Source organism: Juglans regia, chromosome 1 (assembly GCF_001411555.2).
Source record: "Juglans regia cultivar Chandler chromosome 1, Walnut 2.0, whole genome shotgun sequence".
Lineage (NCBI taxonomy): Eukaryota > Viridiplantae > Streptophyta > Magnoliopsida > Fagales > Juglandaceae > Juglans > Juglans regia.
This window is the reverse complement of record NC_049901.1, coordinates 39,005,723-39,029,906: the sequence shown is the minus strand read 5'-3', so window position 1 is coordinate 39,029,906 and position 24,184 is coordinate 39,005,723. Positions and strand designations below refer to the sequence as shown.

The following is a 24,184-nucleotide window of genomic DNA, read 5'->3' as shown; positions in this document are numbered from 1 at the left end:
ACTAGAAAGTTAAGTCCACTAGTGTAGGAGGAGCAGCTATGGATATATATAAATATATATATATATATATATATATATATATATACTATATATAATAAGTGTGGATAGTTATGAATAATACTTTTTGTCGTCTTTCATGTTGCAGTCCATCTTTTGTATGTTTTTTCTTTTTTGTCATTCTGTTTTAACGTTTTGTGTCAGTTTAATTGAGGATATTTTGATCTTTGAGGGTGTTTTGGTTTTTTGATTTTTTCCTTTTCGAGATTTATCTTTCTGTTTTAACTCGCTCTCTCTAGCTTTTATATTTCCAAAACACTTTCTCTCTCTCTCATTTTATCTTCGAAAGTGACGCTCTCTCTTCTCTCTACATCTTTGTGTCTTCTCTCTCTTTGCGTCTTTGCATCATCTTATCACGACTTCTCTCTCTTATTTTTATGTCCGAAAGCACGCTCTCTGGCTTCTCTCTGGTTTTTTTTTTTTTTTTTTTTGCGGTGTTGTTAGATAGGTGTAAATTATTACCTCTCAATCCTTAACTTAGATAGGCCAAAGGTCTTTCTTCTTGCATTAATACTGCCCTTACGCCTTCTCCGGAAGCGTCACACTCAATGACAAATGTTTTAGATAAATTTGGTAGTCCTAGAACTGGTGGAGTGGCCATGACTTGTTTGAGGTGATGAAATGCTTATGTGGCCTTTGGGTTCCATTGAAAAGCATCATTCATCAATAGTATTATAAGGGGGCTACAATACTTCCATAGTCTTTGATGAACTTCCGGTAATAACCAGTAAGACCCAAAAATCCCCTTGGAGCCTTTAATGAAGTCGGTAGAGGCCACTGCAACATACTTGAAATCTTGGTAGGATTGGACTCCTTTTGAGGAAAGGATATGCCCCAAATATTCTACTTATGAATTCTCAAACCTGCATTTAGTTATCTTTGCATACAAATAGTGTTGTTTGAGTAATTTCAGCACTGTTTCAAGGTGTAAAAGATGGTCATTCCAGAATTTGCTAAATACTAAAATATCATCAAAAAATATAAAAACAAATTTTCTCAAGTAAGGACGGAAAATATCATTCATAAGCCCTAGGAAGGTGGATGGGGCATTAGTTAGGCCGAAAGACATTACTAAAAATTCGTAATGACCTTGGTGGGTTTGAAATGTTATTTTTGGAATATCTTGGGGGTTTACCCAAATTTGATGGTATCCCGACCATAAGTACAACTTAGAAAAAATTGAGACCCTTCCCAACTCATCTAAAAGTTAATCAATGATAAGAATATGATACTTATCTTTTATAGTAGCTTGATTTAAAGCCCGGTAATCCACACACAGTCCAGCTACCATCCGCCTTTCGCACCAATAATATGGGAGAGGAATATGAACTTTGACTAGGTCATATGACTCCATTTTTTAGCAACTTATTAACAATTTTTTTTATTTATGTTTTTTTATAATATGGATAGCAGTAGGCCGAATACTTACTAGTTTGGTACCATCCATAAGGGGTATCTTGTGGTCTTAACTTAGATGTGGAGCAAGCCCCTTGGGCTCTTAAAAAATTGAGTGGAACTTCTCCAGCAATGGTTGTAACTCCTCAGGAATAGTGTTGGGGTTGCTTTGAAACCTCCATTAGCTGTAGCACTAATCCTTGAGAATTCCCCCTTATACATAAATTTTATGTATCTTCCATAGTTAAATCTGAGGGACTAAGTCCTTGGAGCTGCATCTTTTTTTCACACCATGTAAACTTCATTGTGAGCTGAGTGAAATCCCACAAGATAAGTCCTAAGTAGGATAGCCAATCCACTCCGAGGACCAAATCACATCCCATCAAAGGCATCAAGTATAGATTAGCATAAAAATAATTACCTTAGAGGTGGAATGGATTACCTCACAACATCCTAAACAAGGTAACCGATCCCCATTAGCCACCATTACCAAGAGGTTGTTGCTTCATGTAACCCCTAGATGAGCTTTCTTAGCTATGCTAGGGTCAATTAAGCTATGTGTGCTTTCGGAATCAATTAAAGCCACCAGAGTAGTTCTCTCTTATATCCCCCATAATCGCATGGTACGAAGGGTAAGAGTACCTGAAATTGCATAAAGTGATATGCCTAATAATGCCTCTTCCTCATATGATGTTTGTTCTTCTCTTATGGCAAGTTCTTCTCGAACATCTTCGAAGACTTCTTCCTAAGCCTCAGCTTCTAATCCTTCCAAAAAGAATAGCTTGGGAGTTTCACACTTGTGACTGGAGGCCCATTTATCATCACAGTAGTAGCAAAGGCCATGGTCCATTCTTTCATTCATTTGTGTTGAAGTAATGCACTTTATGGGAAGATGGGATTTAATGGGTTGGTCTGATTTGTTTGGTCATGGGGAATAATTAGGAGGTGGGGGACCTAGTAGCTGAGGGGGGTTAGGTGCTAGGAATCTAGGAAAGTTAGATTTTGGTGGAAGCTAATCGGATTGGGCTGGAAGGTGCTGATATTTTTTTTATTTTTGAACCTGCGCCATACCTCTTCTTCGTATAGTCAGGCTAGACCAAAAGTAGTAGGAAGGTTTGTAGGTCTAAACATAATGACCATAATTCTAATATCGTCGCGTAGCCCACTAAGGAAAGTACTAATCTGAAAGTCTTTCAAAAATCTTGGAATACGATTGGATAATACCTCAAATTCTGTTTGGTATTCCTCCACTGTAGATACTTGTCTTAACTTGGTGAAATATGCTACAGATCATCAAAAGGAGTATGAGCAAATTTGACTTGAAGTGCTTGCACAAATTGAAGCCAAGTGGCTATTGGGTGAGAAGTTAATAGCCATTGGTACCATGTGAGAGCTTTTACTTCTATATGGAAGGAGGCTAAATGTATTTTTTGGGTATCTGGTGTGCCATGGTAACCAAAAAATTGTTGAGCCTTAAAGACCCAACTATTCGGATCAGATCCGTCAAATTTGGAAAAATCCAGTCTCATAGTTCTACTCCCAATCTGATTTTCAAGAACTAGGTTGTTGAAGTGGTTACGGTTAACTTCAGAATTTTGGTTGCTTTCTGGATTTTGATGGTTGTTTCTGGGCTGGTTGTATGGTAAGTTAGTAATGGTGTGAGAGAGGGCGGTGTAATTATTTGCAAGATTGCCCATTTACTGGATGAGTTCCTCCAACAATGTTTGCTGTCGATTTTGTGCTTCTTTGAGTTCCGCATTGTCGCTTTTTATCTGTGTAACAACTTCAAAAAGCTGTGACAGTTGGGTCCCTTTTGCCATGGAACCGACCTGGCTCTGTATACCACTATTACGTTTCCTAATTGTGTTTAATGAATTCTGGCACTTCAAGGAGCCAGCACCTCCAAGACTAAAGATTAATATTAAAGAAATGGCTCGATGCCTTCAATTGATAATAACAAGAATTTAAATAGTACAAATCTCATAATAACTGCTCAGATCCACTACTTACTAACCGACCATGACTGACCCACTAATTAATAAACTGACTCCATATGACCACTAACGTAAGACTCGGTCAACACATGATAAAATAAAAACTTAGTCTAAACAAATAAAAGAAATAAGAAGCATCTAGAATGCAGCAGGTCCTTATCCCTCATATGCATCCAACGGCCCAAGACAGACCACACTAAAGGGGCGGAGAAGAGGGATTTGGGATGGGGGAGGAGACGGCTTGAGGGAATTAAATTGAGGGGAAAACACGCGGTTTAAATTTTATTCTATTTTCCGGTGCTCTTCATTTGCCGCTAATAAACATTAAGCGGTCCAGATGACTCTTATGGCGACAATTTTCGCTGAAATAGTATCTATTACGACAATTTTTAAATTCGACAAATGGAAATTGTCGCTACAGTAAATTTTTTTTGTGACGACTATAATAGCCGCAATAGCTATAAACGTCACCGCAAAAAAAAAAAAAAACAGTGAATTCTCTTTTAGTATTTCCCAACTTTGCACTGGAATTTTGCAGCAAAATAGAAATCACAACAAATAAGCACTTTTTACAGCGATTTTTTTTATGACAATATTAAAATTGCTGAAAAAAGCACAAGAAACTTATAACCTTTTTAGTATCGTAATATAAAATCTTCATTGATCTCAATATAAGTTCTTCTCGATTTCTATTTATAATAAATAAAATCTATTTACCATGTATAAGATATGAAGTATTTTGGTAATTTTATAAATTAATTAAATATATTTATATTTTAATAGTTACTCTTTCTTGAAAGAGAAACCCGAAAGGAAAATGACTTGTGCGTGTCTCTTTTAAATGGAATGCATTTATGTAGAATTTAAAATTTAAATTAGATGAAAAACTAAAAAAGGATTAATTTTTCTTAAGAAATAGCGCTATAGCAGCATTGGATGATTTTAAAATGAGTTATGAAATAATGTATTTATATCTCCATTCATCTCTAATTTTTCTTACTTCATTTTGCTTGAACAGCGATAGAGATGCAACTTTTTTTATAACTTCTTTCATAACTCTATTTTAAATGGAGGGTAGAAAATTTAAAGATTCTTGCTCATACTAATGGGTCTCAAGTGAAGAGAAATAAATACATAAAGTGAGTTTTACCACATTTATTGATGAATAAATCTTCACAACTTCTTCACACTCCACACTGCACATTTTTTTTTAATTTTTATTTTTTTTTTCTTTTATCATATATTTATTATATGAATAATGAATAGAAAATTTGAAATAATTTAAAAAGAATAAACTCAAAAAAAATTTTAAAAAATATATTAAAAAATTTTAAAATTTAAAATAATATGAAGTGTAGAGTGTGATAGAAGTTGTGTAACAAAACTCTTTATTAATACCCACACGAATTTCTCGTGCAACAATGGTCAATAAATTTTGTAGCCCTCAGTATCTCACGTGTCTGTGACTCTTCCTCTCCAGATCGTTTAAGTTTAGATAAGAACTTAAGTGGATGTTTGTTTTTTGTAAAATGATAAATGCTTTTTGTGAGGAGATTTTTTTCCGGCCCATGAAATTTCTTAAGCCCTATTAATAGTGGAACTCATTAGAAAACAAAATATTAAAAAACAATGAGAAACAAAAAGAGACTAGAGGCATAAAAGTATTAGAAGGCATGAGAAAGTAATGTCAGGAGAAGAAAATTAGAGATTTGACATAAAGTAATGAAAAGTGAGGCGTAAGGTGTCAAGAGAGAATAAATAGGAAAGTGAGTTAAATCAAATAGAGGGCACGCAAGCAAAATGTTAGATAAAAGGGATAAGGAGCCGATAGTTCGGGAGACTTGGACTCTAGTTTTTTCTTCTAATTTATGGGTTCTACTTTGACTTCTTATTTTTCAACTTAAGAGCTTCAGAGATAACTTCTTTTCCAGTAAATAGATATGCAGATTTGATTGTACAGTGAGAATTGAGAGGCTATGAGAGATTGTAAGCAAGTTTATTATAGTGGAATCTCCTCTCTTCAAACCCTCGTGGATGTATGTCTAATGCCGAACCATGTAAATCTGTGTGTTCATCTCTCCTTAGTTTCTCTATATTTAAATATTATTTATCACTATGATGTACACACCGATACCGTACAGTCGCACTAGACCATTGTCGGGGCCTCCACACAGCACCGATCAAGGCCCAACCTATCTCAATGCATCTCAGGAAAGGATCTATCTTCCCTTTCAAATTGTGCGTTTTTTGACGTTAACATTTTTCTTCATCCTCAATTTCATTATTTATAATCACACAAAATATGGGTCATTTTTAAATGGTTTTTATATAGTAGTTAATATATTAATCCACTTAAAATCTGTCATATCAATAAGTGTGATTAGGGATGGCATGATCTTGGTCCTTGGATGAAGACTAGCATTGGTCTCATAGAATAAGCTATAAAATAGAAAGATATAATTCATGATCTTTTTAACCATTATCTTCTCAAAATTTTTTGATGTAGAATTAAATAATTGATAGACAATTAAAATATCAAATGGCATCATAGGAAAATAAATCTATTATTATGTAAAGTATTTGTAGGAATATCATTGTTTTACAAAAAAAGAAATGTCATACATAAACAAAGTTGTAAAAAGAATATGTAAAAATAGTTATATAACATATTTTAAGATTATTTAACTATATTTACTCTTAATGCCTATCCGTATTTTAGGACTACCACGGATATATCCATATGTTAGATTATTTAATAATTATCCAATGTACAAATGATTATAAGATTATAAAAAAAATTATTTAATAATCAATTCTCCATCAAACAAACGTGATTAGTAGGAAGAGGAGCGAGATTTTATTCCCCATCTCTTGAAGTCTTGAAACGACATGCATGAAAAATCTGAAATCGGCGAAGTAATGAAATGTGTTGCAAAGGCCAGCCCAAGTGTGGCGCAAAATCTGATCTGTGCCACAGATTCTGTGGAAAGACCCCAAATTACCTAATTTTTTTTTAGCGTCTCATAATTATTTTTTTAAAAAAATAATATTTATTATTAAAATTTTAATTTTTTTTATATAGATTCTATATATTCTATTTTTTTTTTTCAAAAAATTTATGGAGCATGATTTTCAATTCAAAATATCATTTTTTTTTTTTTTTTTGGCTTCTAAATGTACACAGCCACAGCAAATTATCCAAAATCTCTGATTCTGAGTAAGTATTTGTGGATGAGATTCTGTGGTGGATAACTGGCTGTCGCAGCACCAACACAAGAAGGAACACTACACTACACTACAGAAATATGCTAACTTCTGCTATTGCTACTTTTATATATCGGCCAGTACATGCAAAGTGCTGCAGCCAGCCATGCAAATCTCTCTCTGGCTACTCTCTCCCTACGCCTCGCAGATGCCCAACTGAGGAGGTACTTACTACCTCCAAACTCTACTTCTTCGGTTCATTTGCGTGTCTGTGTTCATAAAAATCTTATTTTTTTGAAAAAAAAAATAGAAGTTTCTGGTTTGGGGTTGCTGTACATTTCTATTAATGTTGCAATTCATATTTGGTAAGGGTGATTTGCCCAGAAAGTGTATAATTGGGTCTTCTAGTTCTGTAAATTTGGTTGCTTGGAAATTATTTTGTAAAGAATATGGAAGAATGTATCATGATTAACAATTAATTAGGGTCAAGTTGTTCAGCTTTGCTCATCATCTGCTCCTATATTCCTCGTCCTGAAGATTCCATAGTATCTTATGATTGTTCTGGGAAGAGAAAAAGAAATAGAAATAGAAAAGAGCATAATTGGGTCTTCTGGTTCTGTAAATTTAGTTTGCTGTACCCTGTTGCTTGGAGATTTTGTTGCAATGTCCCCTTGCTGGAGTATTCCTGTTCCTGACGATTCCAGAAAGATTTGTCTCACTAATGAACGGTTTGGAGAGCCCCCCAACATTGTTTAAAAAATTCCTTCCACCTGGATGAAAACTAAAATAGCCCCTGAACTACAAAAAAAAAAAAAAAAAGTCTGTAATTATCATATTTTAAAGGAAAATTAGAAAAATATATTTACGTTCTTACTAAAATTCAAAATCTAGTTATTTTTTAATAAAAAAAATTATTATTATTAAAACTTAAAAGTATGTCCCTCAAAATTTGGTAAAATTCAACAACTATAAATATATTTTGAAAAATATTGAAAGTTCGTAATCTTTCTTTATTCTTCCTTGAGTCCCTTCAAACTTTTTCTTTTTCTCTTGTACTTCCTCTTTTCTACTCATGTCTTTTCTCCATTTTCCCTTGAGTTCTCTTCAACATTCCTCATTGTTAACTCTATTAAAAAAATTTCCCTGTCAATGCTGAACATATTATGTTTTTGGTTAAATAGGTAAAACCTTTAGCTGTATTTATTGTGTGTATAAATGCATGCCATATATTCCTAAATTGACAAGTATATTGAGAATACTTTGTATCTTAAATTATGTTTCTAATACATTCTGTATTATATATAGAGCACAATGTACTTTATGAGAGATGTAGTTAATATAATACTAGTTTGGCCTCCAAAGATGAATTTTGGATCCGACTCATCCACCACTGAATGGTGTGGCTCCAGATAGGTTGGCTGGGATCAAGTTTTTCTAATTTTGTGTCATACATATAACTTTCAATTATTATAATACTAGTTGAGCCTCCCATGAATTTTGCGGAAGAGGAGTGGAGCGACGGCTCGGTGGGTTCCATCTGAAATGGCATCTCTATCTGAAATTTTGTTACCTGAGCATACAATCTTCGCCCACTGTTTCCAATGAATTCTCATAAGGGTTTCACGAGTAGCCCTGTAGTCTGTTGATTCATTTTATTATCAAACTTTACATCATATATTGTTCATCCCTGGCAGAAGATTAGATCTGCTGATTCAATAGAATCCAGTAGATGACCCATTATAGCATAAAATGGCAGGTTCTTCTCAATGATTCTTCTCCGTCTTTGGCGTCTAGTACTGATCCTGTGGAAGAATTTGGGTTGTTACTTGTTCCTGGTCTTCCTAGTTCTATTTGGTGAACAAATGATACATACATAACATTTTTTACAACTCTTTCTACAAATTTGTTTAATATGGAAGGCGGATAGACAAAATTTGAAATTTAAATCAGGTGGGAAACTCATAACTAAAAAAAAACACTTGAATAATTTTAATGAAGTGGTATTATCATGTAAAACGGGTTGTAAAACAGTTGTATTCATATGATTATCCAATCAATGAATGCACATATAAACATGCTGGAATGCTACAGGTCATATGACTCATTCTCTTAGTCAAATGTTTGTTAATGTTTTGTTTTGATCTTTCTAGGCTCCACCTCGGAGAAGACGCTTTATTCAGCATATGTGTAGAGACAATAAAGCTGGGACAGGAAAACAATTTCTGCCCTCGTGTATATGGTATGATAGCCAGAATACAGATCCAACCAGGCAAGAAAGCGGTAGAGCAAATTATTGAGAAGCAGGTAGAGAGGTATTGAGACATTTTGGCTGGGAGAGACCCATATTTTCATCATGGGTAAGCGCCAAGAAGGAACAACCACAGGGAAGGAACAAATTGAAGCATCACCAGTAAAGGTACTAACCACATGAACTTGTTCATATATCTAGTTAACTTAATTAGTCCAGCTGCCTTGTTGCACTTTATGTGTATTACATTAGACATCTTATTGCTCCTACCCAGTTGGTTCTAAAGTAAGAAAATAAAGATCAATTCTCTGCAGAAATTATCTCAGAATTAGTCTAGCTGCCTTGTTGCACTTTATGTGTATTACATTAGACATCTTATTGCTCCTTCCCAGTTGGTTCTAAAGTAAGAAAATCAAGATCAATTCTCGGCAGAAATTATCTCAGCTGCTTACTTGGCCCTTTTTTGTTTTTGAGTGGTCGTCCCCAAAATTAGAAAGATAGTCATATACAGGAACTTTATAATTAATTTAAAGTTACTACTTTCATATCATTTGCATGTATCCACACGGACTTCCACATTCTTATGGTCATTGAACTTCTCAGGAACCATATCTCCATAAGCAGGACAAAATACATTCAATGTCAACGTCAGATTCACAAATTCAATTGAGTTGCCCTGTCTGTTTGGATAAACACGGTTGCCAAACAGTTCGTTCAAGAACAAAATTGATGAGTATTCTGATAGAAAGGAGGAAGCCTCAAGAAGCCCATAGCGTTTTCAAGAGCATAGCAGAAGAGGGACACAGGCCAACTCTTATAACATATACAACTCTTGTAGCTGCCTTGACCCTTCAAAAGCGTTTCAAGTCCATCCCTTCTCTCATATCTAAAGTGGAAAAGAATGGTTTGAAGCCTGATTCAATATTCTTTAATGCCATGATCAATGCTTTCTCTGAATCCGGAAATGTTGAGGAAGCCACGAAAATCTATCACAGAATGAAACAGAGTGGATGTAAGCCCACAACCAGCACTTTCAATGCCCTAATTAAGGGGTACGGAATTGCTGGTAAACCTGAAGAATCTACGAGACTGCTTGAGCTAATGTTAGAGGAAGAAAACATTAAACCCAATGACAGGACATACAATATTCTTATTAGAGCCTGGTGTAACAAGAAGAATATTACAGAAGCATGGAATGTGGTATACAGAATGGTGGGATCTGGTGTGCAACCTGATGTTGTCACCTATAACACATTAGCAAGGGCTTATGCGCAGAATAGGGAGACAAGTAGGGCTGAAGGGATGATACTGGAGATGCAGAGAAACAAAGCGCGGCCTAATGAGCGTACTTGTGGCATAATCATTGATGGGTATTGTAAAGAAGGTAATATGACAGAGGCCTTGAGGTTTGTGTACAGAATGAAGGATCTTGGTGTAAATCCAAATCTTTATGTTTTCAACTCACTTATCAAAGGATTTCTAGACATTGCAGACAGTGATGGAGTTGATGAGGTGAGTTCCCGCATCCATTCAATTGTTATATTCTCCATTTTTTTGGTAGATTTGTACTCTGTAGATTTCATCCTAGAATCAGGGAAGTTATTTGTAGGTTGTAAATCAACTTTAATATGATTGAGTGGTAAACAAACCTTATGAGTTTATGATATGAATGTTAGAGCAAGATTGGCCATAACAAAAATTCAATCACCTTGCTGATCTTCCACCCAAAAGGACAAATCTTTCATATGCATCATTGAAAGCCATATAGTTGTTTACAACTTTGTTTACCACTCTGAGCTTGTAAAGATCTACAAGGCATCCCCATAACTAAAACATATGTTCTCCTGTGGTAGGACCTGGGGCTGATTTTGCTTTATGGTTAGGCTACACTCTGAGGAAATTAGATCATGAGAAGTGAGAACCTCTGGAAAGAGAGAAATTTTATCACAATAAACAGAGAATTCATGTTTCATGTTATATGTAAACCAGCATTATGAATGTATTTAGTTTCCTAGCTCTTCTATGTGAGCATTTACTTAAAAAAGTAATAAATTGGACAGGCACTGACAATGATGGAAGAATTTGGGGTCAAACCAGATGTGGTAACATTTAGCACCATGATGGATGCATGGAGCTCAGCCGGGCTCATGGACAAATGCCAGGAGATCTTCAATGACATGGTAAAGGCTTGCATGGAACCTGACATTCATACATTTAGTATTCTTGCGAAAGGCTTTGTGCGCACTGGAGAGCCTGGGAAGGCAGAAGCCCTCCTGACTTCAATGGGCAATTTTGGTGTGCATCCAAATGTTGTTATATTCACTACCATCATCAGCGGGTGGTGCAATGCTGGCAAAATGGAGCATGCTACAAGGATTTATGAAAAAATGTGTCAAACGGGAATCACCCCTACTTTGAAAACATTTGAGACTCTAATATGGGGGTATGGAGAAGCAAAACAACCCCAGAAAGCAGAAGACATTCTCCAAATCATGGAAGAGAAGGGTGTTGTTCCTGAAGAGACCACTATCCAGCTTGTTGCTCAGGCTTGGCGTGCCATTGGCTTAGTTAATGAAGCCATGAGAATTTTAAATTACGCAGAAAAAGAATGTGAAGATGTACAAAATTATAAGAGTGAGGTCCCCGTGTGTTTACCTGGATTAGTTTATAAGAAACAAAATGTTAGTGCTGCTTATTCTAATCTTCTGCAGATACCTGAAGTAATTGCAACTAATCAGAATGGATCATCTGTTGCTAACTTGAGAAGCAGACTGGTGATTAAAGGATCTGAGATTTCATCCGAGAGCAAGCGACATGCGACCATTTCCATGGATCTCGCTCGTAGATTTGCATTTGGAGTGCAACCAATGATCATATGTAGGAAGCAGTGCCAGAGACAAGTCCGGACATGCTGGCCTTGTGTAAATACATGTGGAGTAGTTTTTATATACTGATGAGCAAAGATACGTGACTGCAGTGATCCTATCTTCTTCTCTCTTGGCAGAAGCAACACATGCCATCAACCATTGTTGTACAAGAAAGATATATGCATACAAAGACAAACTTCATTTCTTCCAATCATGTATATGGTTACCATTAATGTATTATATAAGTCGGTAAATAAGGTGATCAACTGTGTTTATCATTTGTTTTTGTCATTCAAGTGATGAAAAATCAATCCTTGAAATGTGAACAACTTGAATGCATCCTTTTCTGCTACACATTGTGTTGATGCCTTAATTTGTACGACAAACCAGAAGGGAAGAAATAATCATCCTCGGCCCACGATGATGATTCGGGCGTCGATACGATACTATTTGAGTTCATTCATAAAATAAATGGTAAATTAGCCAATAAGAATAAATAAAGAGAGATACAGATATTTATGTGGCATAATACTTACGTCCACGTGTTATTTGGGAGTAAAATTCACTATGCTAGGTGATTTTTTAATCTCTTATGGCTTCACATATCTCACAATACAATGGAGGAATTTAGGAAAGATCATTTGGAGACGCTATTTATAGTGGAGTTTGGGCGTAAGGAGCTTATGTGGTTAGCCTGTGGAGAGTCTATGGAGAAATCTTGGGTGTCGAGATCTTGTGGAGAGATCCGCCTTATATAGAAGTTTATTTCCTATGAGTGATTGAGTCCAACTTCTCTTGTGAAACTTTTTCCTTTTAAGATTCTGAGTCTCTTTCCTTTTAGGAGTCGGAATGTCTTTTCTTATCTCTTCTTAACCTTATCTCCTAGCTTGACTTACGGTTTTCTTAACCTTATCTCTTAGCTTGACTTTTAGTTTTATCTCGGTGCTAACTTTTGGATTACTAATTTGATCTCTACACATTGAACAAGATATTCCTCATGTCTAGCCCAAATTTTCCTTTGATAAATTTTACGATCTTTATATCTAAACGATTCGTTCCAATCTCTTTGTCCGTTATTAATTGAACCCAAAATTGAGACGACAGCGACCATCCTAATGAGGCTTTTTTTTTTTTGACAAAATTACTTTTAGGAATTTCAGTAATTACTTTCTGGATGTTTTGATAACATTATTCCGATTTTCCTTTTCCATGTGGTTCGTGAATCCAAAGAAGAATAGACATCAAAGTAAACAATCACAGCTTCTCAAATAGTTCTAGAATTTTGCTACTTTCACATAAGTTAACAAAAAGACCCTTATCCTTGTGATGGCCTCAGTTGTGTGAGACGACAACAGATTGATCAAAACGTTTTGAATGTCTTGTCTACATAACCTACAGTTTCTTTCACTAAGATATCAAAGCATTTGAAGTTGGGGGTGTAGGAAGTGATTCCGACAGTAGAATAGGCCAAATAAATTTAATACAGAATCAGCTAAAGTGACAAATAAAACACAAAATTATAGGACAATATACAATTTTAAATGGTTGTTGAGTTCTTCCGAAATAATAGGAATGTCTATGTTTATATAATTTATTTTATTTTATCTTTTTAAAGTATAGGCTATCAACCGAGCTGGAAATAAATAAGGCTATTCGACAAACAGCAAGATGCCAAGATCAATTCGGATATTTGTAAGTAGAAGACTATAATCAATTATTAAATCATACAATTCATATAATACTCGGCCGAACTCATATAAGCACGTAGAAACTCGAATAACTTCATATTTATTCTTTCTATAATATTATTTATTTTTATAATAAATATATTTAATCATTTAAAAATATAAAGAGAAAATTATGTTCTTAATACTATTCATATTAGGGATGGGCAGCGGCGGCCCGCACTCTGCTACCCCGTCCTCATCCACCCTGCCCTCGCATAGTGGGGTAGGCAACCCCGCTTACCCATGCAGGGGTGGCGGCCCCCATCCTGCAGGAATAAATTTCAATTGTTGACCCTTACCCCACCCCCAAGGACTTATATAAATATTTATTTATACATGTTTATATACATATTTATATGCAATTGATTATAGTTGTATTCACTTCATTACATTACATTGACATCTTATATAAAGGTTAGCCTATGAGGTCAAGGCAATGCAACGAAGTAAATACATCTCTAAAAAATTTAAAAACTATCTTATTAGTTTTAAAATTATGCTTATATTTACAAATTTTAATTTTTAATTTAAATTATGTAATAATTTGGGTCAAAAAAAATATTTTTGGATTCAAAAATAATTTCAAAAATAGTTTATAGGCCTAATGAGTCATAGGTACTGTTGGATTGGGTGGGGGGCGAGGCGGATAAGGTGTCCGACCTTGCCCCCAGCACCAGGGTGGGGGGCCTCGGCACTTAGGTGGGGGGCCTCGCTTGCGCCTCCTAAGGGCAGGGTGCGGGGGTGCAAACCCTACCCCCAGCGGGGGGTAGGGTGCGAGGAAGGGTCGATCCCGCCCATCTATGCGAGTAGCACTCATAATTCATATTACATAAATCTTTATGAATAGATAAATTCTATTTGCAATCTCCATTTGGAGACTGTATGTGCAAGCCCTTCATTAAATAGAATAAAGTATCATTTTAATAAGGATATTATTATAATAAGAAATTCTATTTGCAGTCCCCACTTGGAGACTGTATGTGCAGATATTTTATTAAATGAAAAAAAAAACATTTAAGAGGGATATTTTTGTAATTTTATAAAATATTAAAGATAGAATTGCATAGGCTTGCATTGCAGTCCTCAAATGGAGACTATACGTAGCATTGCTTTATTGTAATTTTAAAAAAAATTAAAAATAAAATTAATTAAATTTGTCATGCAGTATCCAAATGAAAACCATACATAACATTGCTTGAAAGAATATAGTCATTGATGTGTGTATACGTATTAAAGATAGTTACAAAATCTCAAAATTTATTTGTTTAAATTTGTAGATAAGATTAATTATAAATAATTTATTTTGCTAAAATGAATTAGAACTCAACTCGAATAGTAAATAAAATGCTTGTGATCAAACAATTATAAGTTGAGTAAAAACTCGATGATTCATATTTAAATTAACATTAATCGATCCTCCCTCAAATTTGATTCATTTGAGGGTTACGGAAAGACATTTACCAAATCAATGATAACTTGATAAGGTTAGCCGTAAAATGTAGGCGGCCATCGTACGTAAATACAAAATCTGTGACTTTCAGCTCTTCCAAAAGACTTTGTAAACTGTATTGCTCGACAGGAAGAGAGTTAGAGAGATGCTCTCTCTTCACTGTCTTCATGTCCTCCATCCATTAGCTTCGGTTCAAAACTCTAATAACCCCTCAACCCCATTCCTCAAACCCACCATAAGTCCTATTTTCCCGATCTTCAACATCCACCCGATTTTATCCGTTCCTTATCCCACCACACAAGCCCAATGCACCTATCTTTCCATAACCCCAAATTTCCAAGGATTTAAGCTCCAAAATCACGTGACCCACTTCCAAACTCTCTACTGTTGTGCTTCTAAGGACGCTGTAGAAGATACCAACGCTGTTTTGGAGTCTGCTAGTGGAGAAGGCGGAGGGGGAGAAGGAGGTGGTGGCGGTAGTGAAGATGGGGATGATGGGCAGGTGGAGAAGAAGAAGAAGAAGAGTGGGGGTTCTGGGCTTTTGCCAGATTGGTTGAATTTCACTTCCGACGATGCGCAGACGCTGTTTGCGGTACTGGCTATATCGCTGGCTTTCCGATCCTTCGTAGCCGAGCCGAGGTACATTCCTTCGTTGTCTATGTATCCTACATTTGATGTCGGAGATCGAATCGTCGCAGAAAAGGTAGGTGCGGTTGTTATTTTGGTGAAGCTTCGTTTTTTTTTCGTATTCTGTGTTTTTTAATTTTTACTGTGTATGTTGATGAGGTTTGGCTGGTAATATGCTATTCAGGGGTGTGATTAACTTATTAAGTTCGGACCTGGATTGCAATGTCGCTATTTAAGAATCTAAGGGGATGTTTATGTTTTGACTGTTATGTAGGTTTGAATTATACAACTTGGTGATGACAATTATGCCTTATTTTTGGAGTTGTAATGCCATGTATATATAGGCTCCATTGATAAAGAGAAGAAGGGTTTTAAAATGTGCCAAAACTGAAAAGTAATAAACAACCTGTGATGGCCCAAAAATATACCCTCAAGTTATTGATAAGATATTCTCTATGCCGTGATCCACTCCTCTATAGCATATTTGTTTACCATATATAGCAGAAAAAATTCTCTTGTATAGGAAATATATAGCTGTACATTTATTGTAAATATCTTTATTTGATTCATGTAAGTTCCTATTTAAATCAGTGAGTAATACTACTCATCATCCCAATTCTCATCATCCCATGATGTTTAAATGATTGGAGACTTTTTATTTTATCTCACTTATGAACTTATCATCTAATGTCATAATGAGATAATGATGAGAAAATGGATGATGAATAGATTGTTTCTTAAATCAATACAATGCCTAAGTCAAGATAGTCTGTTTTCCCTACAGTTATTGCTCGAACTTGAACGTTGGAGAGAGACGTGAATTAGGCCGTATAACATTTATTGTTGCCCGTATAAATATTTCGGACAATCTTAATAAGTAATAAATGTTGTGGGGCTCATTTCATGTGTCTCTCTTCCACTTGAGGCCCTTAAGTTTGCACAATAACATGAGAGAACCTTGATGCATGATGCAATAAAAAAAAATAAAAAAAATCTCTTTGACAGCAAAGGTAACGTTCTTTTTGTTTTATATTTATGGTGGGTCATTGAGCTTCTTGAAGAATGAGATCAGTTAAGGTGATGGTAAATTGAAGGTGACAATGGGGTGGGATGTATGAGGGTTGAGTTTTGGGAGACAGAGAATACTTTTGAAGGAGTAGCAAATTGACTTGAGTGTAGAATCGTTTTGTGGGATCTTTTACTAGGTGATTGCAAATGAAAGTAAAGAATGCCATGTAAGTAGGTGTTTCTCTTTGTTGCCATGTAAGTAAAGAATGCCAATTGCCAGACAAGCTTTGGTATTCTCTATTCATGAATCTTGTTATATGACAAAACTTTTAAGTTTTTAACCCCATAAGCTATCTGCCAAAAATTTTATTCTGTTATTCATAGGGGTGAGACTGCTGACTTGTAAGCTTCAATCTTCATTTCCAAACACTTTAATCAATATGCTGTTTACAATCGGAATCTTAGAACTGTCAAAAGTGAGTGACTCCTCATCGGAACTCTTAATAGTCTGAATGCTCATAAGTCCAATACCACTGTGTTTTGACTGTTTGATGAGATGTTTAATTTTGAAGTTTATGCACATAACAAGTATATATGTCTCTGCATTCTCAGGTCTCATACTATTTCAGAAAGCCATGTGCAAATGATATAGTGATATTCAAAAGTCCACCAGTCCTTCAAAAAGTGGGATATACTGATTATGACGTCTTTATTAAACGAGTTGTTGCCAAGGAAGGTGACATAGTGGAGGTGCGATCGATAGATAAGTACTTCCCTGATTAACATTCTGTAGTTTGCTATTTTATTTCATAATTTTTACAACTACCATCTTTTGTCTGCTTGTTGAATCTCTTGTTCATAAAGAGACACACACGGTTAAGCCTTACTTTATACATTATCTCATTGTTCTTGTGTGCGTGTACATGGAATTGTACCTTAGAAATAACTGTTGGTAATGAAATTATGGTGTGGTAAATGAGTCCTTGTTACCAAGCACAGCTGTCTTTTGATATCTTGATTGCTAGAATCCAACTTTTGGTAATTGTCTGCTCGCAGGTTCGTAAAGGGAAGCTTATAGTTAATGGCGTTGAGAGAAATGAAGATTTTATTCTTGAACCACCTTCTTATGACATGACACCAATTGTAAGTAAAGTAATCCCTTCATGTTTTTCATTCGCCCCCTCCTCTTATCATCAATAGGAAGTGGGAAGCATTTGGCATTATATCTCTAGTATCGGAAAATCCAAACCAATCTCAAGTATAAGCCACAAGAAAATTACCATCCGAGCCGGAAATTGGTGGTTTCTTATCTTTGAACCATGGGTTGTGAAATCTTGGCAAGCACTCTTGATTTCAAAACTGATAATATTTAGCGTTTGCCTTCCAGAGTGTACCAGAAAACTATGTCTTTGTGATGGGTGACAACCGTAATAATAGCTACGATTCACACGCTTGGTAACATTATCTAATCCCAAAAACTTCTCACTTACAAAAATCATTTTGTCTTCGATACCATGGTTTTCTTTCCCATATCCTGTTTTCTTATTTCTTGCTTGTTTTGTGAATGGAATTTTGATAGGGGTCCCCTGCCAGCCAAGAATATAATAGGAAGATCAGTACTTCGGTATTGGCCCCCAAACAGGATTGGGAGCACAGTTCTTGGGGCTGGCTGTGCTGTAGACAGGCAGGAGAGCAGTCCAGTGACAAAGTGAAATAGCCGCCTGAGGATGACACCCATGTGTTCCCTCCTTGGAAATCACCTTTCGTTGTGCAGATTTCCTCATGTCTGTTGTTTATGAGAAAACATAACGTTTTTATAAGATGGGCTTTATTTTTTTCCAGAAGCCCTCATTCTCGATCATAGATTATGTAAATTTGAATTGAATCGATATGCGTAACAAATTAAATTATGTCAGTTTGTATGTTTATTTTCTGAAATTTATTATATCAGTTTGTAGAAATTTATCGTATCAATTTGTAAGTTTACTTTTTGAAATCTTTTTGTGACGGGTATTTCTCAAGCATCTTTAGGCAACTGAGTTAACATACCTCAAGTTATCTTTTTTTTCCTTTTAATTTAATATCTATGAATCCATCCGTTACAAAAATAAAGTCAGAAGTTATAAATAAATAAAAAAACAAAGGAGAGTATTTAATCCTCAATTAATAATATAAGTACTAAAGTAATGATTAAGTTTTACTTCATAATAATGTAGTAAGATAGTCAAAACTTACATGCATAAGACTCAATTATTATAGATTGCTTGACCTTTGGAGGCCAAAAAAAGTCTTCTTTGCGTGCTGATAAGATACCGTGCACAAATTTACTTGCTTAAATAAGTAGCATTATTCTTTAAGAATAAAAATACATAAAAATTGCTGAAGGACCTATCAATTTAAGTTTTCCGGCTACCATAGTGTCCCATATATAAACAAAAACAACAAAGAACTTCGCTCGTTCTTGCTCACAACATTAGCATAATAAGCTCTCCATAAATAACTGCGACCTTTTCGGTTTTCAACATGCATACTGCCCTAATGGCAAGGGGAAGGGCCAAATTATCATTTTGGCTATTACAACATTACATAGAAATTGAGACGTTTTCTTCTCTTCTCTGGGTTAGGAGCAACAAAATCAATGAAATAAAACTACACCTCCATAGATGTTTGTAGTTTCTACGGCTTCCAATAAAACCTCAAAATAACTCAATCATATGTACACGAATTTTCTTTCAGTTTGGTGGGTTTGTTGTTATGAGAATCGATAAGTAAGGAACAGGTGACATGCCTGCGATGTTTTGACCTCACCAATCTCCCCACCACATTCCCTTGTGATTTCACTTCAAAGTTTAGCATCATTGGAACTTCTCCATTATTATCAGACGCAACCAAGCTCCCCCCAGCCCCATATAGAGGAACCTTGCTTCCTTGAAGGTTCGCAGTCACTGTCCGGCGGCTTTTTCTTGGTTGATAGTATTTTTTCAACTGCAAAAATACATCCCCAAAAACGATATAAGCTGAATTGAATAGCTTAAAACAATGCATGCATATATAGAATTAGTTTTACAATTCTTCACTCACTCAAGTTTCTACTCAAAATGGGTACAAAAAAGAGTCCAAAATTTCCAACTTCCCTTGTGTGAAGTTAGTTTTAAGATCTTTTTTCTTTTGAAGTCCATGAGTTTGGACCAAATCATGTGAAATTGGTCTCTCTTGTTACTGCTATTGTGAGACTACCCTCTCACTCTCGCGCAAATTGCATTCGCGTCTGTACTTCAACGTGTTAAAGTTCTTTTGATCTTTCACAAGCAATATATCCTGTTTTACTCAAAAGAGTGTTTCCAATCACGTGCTATTTGCAATTGCAATGCTATATTGTTCATGTTTTAGCTTAATTCTACTTATCAAACCAAATCCAACAGTGGTGGTCAATGTAATCTTACCTGCCCGGTCGCTACTGCAATTTCTGAATACATAAGATTGACAGGAGCGGAGCTGACATGAATGCCAAAAAATGTAGCTGGGTTGTAAACACTCATCTTCACTGAGCAATTTACTGTCAGCATCTTGGTCGGGACTCCCGTTGAGTCCGATCCTTCCCCAAAATAGAAATTATGCACAGTCAAGCTCTGGAACAAAAAAGCATTCCCCATCAGAGAGGTAGAATTGACATCAAAATAGACTCAAAACTAAAGAAATCTCGTATTTTGTTTTTCCCCTGATTTTGGAATACCTTGACACTGACGCGAGCTTTGTAAGGGCGACTGGCACCCCAAAGGATCAGACAAAACACGCTGAAAATGGCGAAGAACCCAAACACGGCAACCATAGCCTGGCAACGTCTGGAAAACCCTCTACGAATCCCATAGAACTCGTCGTAGTTCCCTTCCTCCTGGATCACGTCGCACTGGGGCCACGCCTTGTCGTTTCTCTTCCGACCGGCCTTACGCCCATCACCGGAGCGGAAAGTTCCAGAGAATCGGCTGGCGGAGGAGGCGCGAGAGTGGCGGCCGTAGGAGGGGTGGGAGGGGCTCTCCACGGGGCTGTTGGAGACCGGAGTGGGATGCATGGACAAGGATTTGTCGCCATCGTGGGAATCCCGGGAGGGGCTCTGCACGTAGTAAACGGCACGTTTTGGGGACCTCGGCGACGATGGATCCAGACTAGTCACGTCGGAATCGGACTTGGCGTGCATCATTGTAAAATTCTCAAGGTTCGGGGGTAGAATTCTTCAAAATGAAATTGAAAAGCATCAATCGCAAAGCAGGTAGGAATCAATTGGATTCTCGAACGAGCAGAAGAGAGATGAAAATGGAAGTGAGAGTTACTTACAATAGCTCAGTGGTGCTACGCTATGCAGCCTATGCTGTTGAGTGAAAGGCAAAAGGTATTTTATTTAGGGAAGGAAGGGGAAGAGAGATTTTGATACAAAACGGTCGTGTTGGGAATCGAGCCTGTGGGCTCGGGTAACAAGTGTCGGCAGGAACCGACGCAGGATAGACAGCGACGATATTATTGTACAAGAGTCGGCCAACTCTGCCGTTTATAATTTTTTTTTTTATTCACTTTTTTTAATATTTTTAAATATTTTTAAAAATATAAAAAATATATCAATATATTTAAAATTATTTTTTTAATTATTAAGTAAAAAATTAAAAATTAAAAATTAAAAATTTTCTCAAGCGATTAAATAAAGCGGTACAATTTGAAAGATAAAGTAGTTTTTTCTTATTGTAAAAAGAAAAACCCACTCAAATTGACCGCATATTATTCTTGTGTTTTTTTTATATTTTTTAATATATTTAAATATTTTAATAAAATATTTCAATACACTTCAAACCACCTCTTTAATCATTAAAAAAAAAATTGTCAAAGTAGTGAAATTGAAGGGAACAACTTGAAAGGGTAGTGTTTTTTCCTGGTAAAAAAAATTGTAGTAAGGATATGTTTGAGTAGTAAGGACATCATTTCTCTTTGTCAGGTGGCGTGCGTACGGCCAACTAGGCTGTCTCCGTCGGTGACATATTCGCTCAGATTACTGTCACAACTAACATACTGGACTTCTTTCTAATTCCTGCGTATATATTTAATCCATTCACAATGGAGAGGTCTTTTTCTTTTCTTTTTATTTTTCTTCAATTTTTTTTCGATTTTTCAAGTGCAAAATGAGAATTAAGTTACTTGGCATTGATCAAACCTTAAAAAAGCTTCCGACATTATGAGCGTTTTAGTTGTGTAGTTGTGCAGTTAATTTGCAGCTTGGGATCCAACGACCGTTTGCATGTTTTGATTTCCCAGAGAAGCGAAAATTCAGTGACCAACTACATGCTGACAACAATTATCGATGTCATTAAGAGAATTTGAATAACAGCAGATAAAGATTATTATAACGTTACAAAACCCAGCACAAGCTTTATTTGATTTCGAGTACCGATTACAACTGCCATAATGATGATACTACAGTTGGGTATGCTGCAATGCCATGCCATCTCACGGTCTCCCCTCCTCCCTTGGGACACTGCAATGGGGCATACAACGTGACTGAAGAAAGGAGATTCCCAGGTAATTCAAAGCAACACTTACAGACCAATTACTTGGCTGAGGAATGACTGCAAAGGAGCAAAACGATACTGGTGCAGTAACAATTGTTATCAGCAAGAAAAGTTTTATAATAAAGCTTTGGCAAAAACCATGTATTCCAAACCACATGCTTCTGAGTTACCAAGATACACTAATCAGAAAGAAAAGTCCCAACAGTAATAAAACAAACTCAACATCATTTATAAAGGAAACTAGATATGCAGACAATTATATTGTTTAAAATGGGACTCAGATTATATCAGGATGGTCGGCAAGGCAAACCTGCCATTACGACGAACGAGACCATTAACACAAATCATCACAGTCCTTGTGGAATACATGATTAGATTTAATACAATAAAAAGAAAAAGAGCAATAGCAAACATTTTGTTATGAATAACACAATAGTAGAGCATTATAAAACGTGTTGAAAGAAATCATCTACATTAACCATACCTAGTTAGTGCTTTATAGAAGTTGTAAAGAATAAGACCGACATCAACCAAACAAAACAAAGGCAGAGAATCCCTCAGATGAGCATGGTGCATCATCAAATCCATCTATAACAAGAATAGGGTTGCTTTCAAGGGAAGAGAAGAGTGAAGGGGGAATTTGGCCTCATAGAGAAGATTAGTTTGTCAACAGCAAATGATTCAGACATATGCTTGTCTAAATTGGTAAATAATCATTGGCCAATCCACAGCACATCCAGAACAAAACAAACGGGTACATAAATAAAACAATGATTCCTATACATCCAATAGGATTTGAGGTATCAGATAAACACAATTATTTTACAACCAAGGAGGAACCTCACCGTATAAAATGAAATGTTAAACGACTTTTCTCATTGGCAAAAAGACATAAACGGCAATGGAGAAATGGGTCATCAGATAGGAGCGAAAGACGTGCAATGTGATAATCACAGAGTATCATCTGAACTATGCTACTGTTCATCACACGACCCATATGCTATCCATAAAATATAAGAAACATATCAATCAACCCTCGTTCAAAGAAAAATAAAGGAAGTTATTGCAAAATTAAAAAAGAAATGCAAGGCCTCAGAAGGAAGGCAGTAGGTATTAATGCAATCATGAACTGTCATACGTTGTGCAAATACCGTTTGTTTCATCATCGGCTGCAATTTAATTGAACAACACTAAGATTTAGTTGATGGCAAATAGAGAATTGTAAAGTTGAACCACCATCATAAATAAATCTAATAAAAAGATCAGCTTTTACTCTGCAACTACTAACTAACTTCATGCATTTGAAACCAAAACTAACAAAGCCCAAAATTAGATGTCTATTTATCAGTTTTCCCAGCAACCATACAGCAGGCCTCAGAGAGAAGATTAGATTAATCGACATAGATTGATTCAGACATATGCTTGTCTTAAAAATATCTATTTAATCATCGGCCGATGCGATATGCGAAACAAAACAGAACTCAGAACGAAAATTAAACCAAATAAAATTAATAAATTACTAGATGACTAGAAAAATAGGGGGTGAAAATAAAGATTCTCCTTGCCATGTAAGGACCTCAGAATATGGGTGGTGATATATCAGGATGATCGGCAAGACCCATTGAGCCAATTACGACGAACGAGACCTTAAGTTACAAAGAATATCATCGTCCCCTGAGCTCTCAAACACGAAAATCTAAAAGAGCGAAAAAGGATTAGGGAAAAAAGTTTTAAATATTGAATCTTAAAATTAGTGAGACCGATAATGGAAGCAAACGCATCAGAGACGCCATAACTGAGAGGTATGAGTGCCGTTTGCTGCTACTTATAGAGCGGCGTGTGGCCATGTTCTAGGGTTTGCGTTTTGCTAGGGTCTGCTATAATACGCGGGGTGCTTTTGGGCCTTTGGCTTTGGGAGTTGGTAACTTGGCACTGACGTGCGCCCCCGAAACGGTGTGCTTTGAGAATAAGATGAGAATTTTATAAATAATAATAAAATAATTTATAAATAATAGTGAAATAATTTAAATTTTAATTTTAAAAAATGAGAAAAAA

The 24,184-nt window shown here is 35.8% G+C and overlaps 3 protein-coding genes and 4 non-coding genes across 7 annotated transcripts; 2 read left to right on the top strand and 5 right to left on the bottom strand.

Moving 5' to 3' along the window:
• The first annotated feature begins 6,705 nt into the window (after window positions 1-6,705).
• Window positions 6,706-12,117, top strand: LOC108979375 (pentatricopeptide repeat-containing protein At5g25630-like). The gene is made up of 4 exons (XM_018950049.2): window positions 6,706-6,874; window positions 8,801-9,066; window positions 9,502-10,410; window positions 10,959-12,117. The coding sequence occupies exons 2-4, from the start codon at window positions 9,004-9,006 to the stop codon at window positions 11,850-11,852; spliced, it is 1,866 nt and encodes a 621-aa protein (XP_018805594.1). The 5' UTR covers window positions 6,706-6,874; window positions 8,801-9,003; the 3' UTR covers window positions 11,853-12,117.
• A 2,886-nt stretch (window positions 12,118-15,003) lies between these two features.
• Window positions 15,004-18,538, top strand: LOC108979386 (chloroplast processing peptidase-like). Its single transcript, XM_018950062.2, has 5 exons — window positions 15,004-15,645; window positions 17,190-17,327; window positions 17,634-17,720; window positions 17,965-18,032; window positions 18,157-18,538. Exons 1-5 carry the CDS (start codon window positions 15,088-15,090, stop codon window positions 18,287-18,289), a joined length of 984 nt encoding a protein of 327 aa, XP_018805607.1. The 5' UTR covers window positions 15,004-15,087; the 3' UTR covers window positions 18,290-18,538.
• A 405-nt stretch (window positions 18,539-18,943) lies between these two features.
• Window positions 18,944-21,024, bottom strand: LOC108979387. The gene is made up of 4 exons (XM_018950065.2): window positions 20,910-21,024; window positions 20,311-20,806; window positions 20,021-20,206; window positions 18,944-19,562 (listed from the first exon to the last, which is right to left on the bottom strand). The coding sequence occupies exons 2-4, from the start codon at window positions 20,773-20,775 to the stop codon at window positions 19,284-19,286; spliced, it is 930 nt and encodes a 309-aa protein (XP_018805610.1). The 5' UTR covers window positions 20,776-20,806; window positions 20,910-21,024; the 3' UTR covers window positions 18,944-19,283.
• Window positions 21,025-22,402: 1,378 nt separating this feature from the next.
• LOC118344316 lies at window positions 22,403-22,485 on the bottom strand. The gene has a single exon (XR_004798091.1). It is a non-coding gene; the product is annotated as a small nucleolar RNA Z43 (small nucleolar RNA).
• A 553-nt stretch (window positions 22,486-23,038) lies between these two features.
• LOC118344468 lies at window positions 23,039-23,126 on the bottom strand. Its single transcript, XR_004798254.1, has one exon. It is a non-coding gene; the product is annotated as a small nucleolar RNA snR60/Z15/Z230/Z193/J17 (small nucleolar RNA).
• Window positions 23,127-23,217: 91 nt separating this feature from the next.
• LOC118344332 lies at window positions 23,218-23,300 on the bottom strand. The gene has a single exon (XR_004798106.1). It is a non-coding gene; the product is annotated as a small nucleolar RNA U83 (small nucleolar RNA).
• Window positions 23,301-23,701: 401 nt separating this feature from the next.
• LOC118344317 lies at window positions 23,702-23,802 on the bottom strand. The gene has a single exon (XR_004798092.1). It is a non-coding gene; the product is annotated as a small nucleolar RNA Z43 (small nucleolar RNA).
• Window positions 23,803-24,184: the final 382 nt, after the last annotated feature.

Bases quoted from the DNA above. Each gene is read 5' to 3' on its own strand.
- LOC108979375 (XM_018950049.2), top strand. From the start codon at position 9,004: ATGGGTAAGCGCCAAGAAGGAACAACCACAGGGAAGGAACAAATTGAA. The intron at 9,067-9,501 runs GTACTAACCACA...TGAACTTCTCAG, and splicing joins TTGAAGCATCACCAGTAAAG to GAACCATATCTCCATAAGCA. The intron at 10,411-10,958 runs GTGAGTTCCCGC...TAAATTGGACAG, and splicing joins ACAGTGATGGAGTTGATGAG to GCACTGACAATGATGGAAGA.
- LOC108979386 (XM_018950062.2), top strand. From the start codon at position 15,088: ATGCTCTCTCTTCACTGTCTTCATGTCCTCCATCCATTAGCTTCGGTT. The intron at 15,646-17,189 runs GTAGGTGCGGTT...CTGCATTCTCAG, and splicing joins ATCGAATCGTCGCAGAAAAG to GTCTCATACTATTTCAGAAA. The intron at 17,328-17,633 runs GTGCGATCGATA...GTCTGCTCGCAG, and splicing joins AGGAAGGTGACATAGTGGAG to GTTCGTAAAGGGAAGCTTAT.
- LOC108979387 (XM_018950065.2), bottom strand. From the start codon at position 20,775: ATGATGCACGCCAAGTCCGATTCCGACGTGACTAGTCTGGATCCATCG. The intron at 20,207-20,310 runs GTATTCCAAAAT...TTTTTGTTCCAG, and splicing joins AAGCTCGCGTCAGTGTCAAG to AGCTTGACTGTGCATAATTT. The intron at 19,563-20,020 runs GTAAGATTACAT...GTATTTTTGCAG, and splicing joins TTGCAGTAGCGACCGGGCAG to TTGAAAAAATACTATCAACC.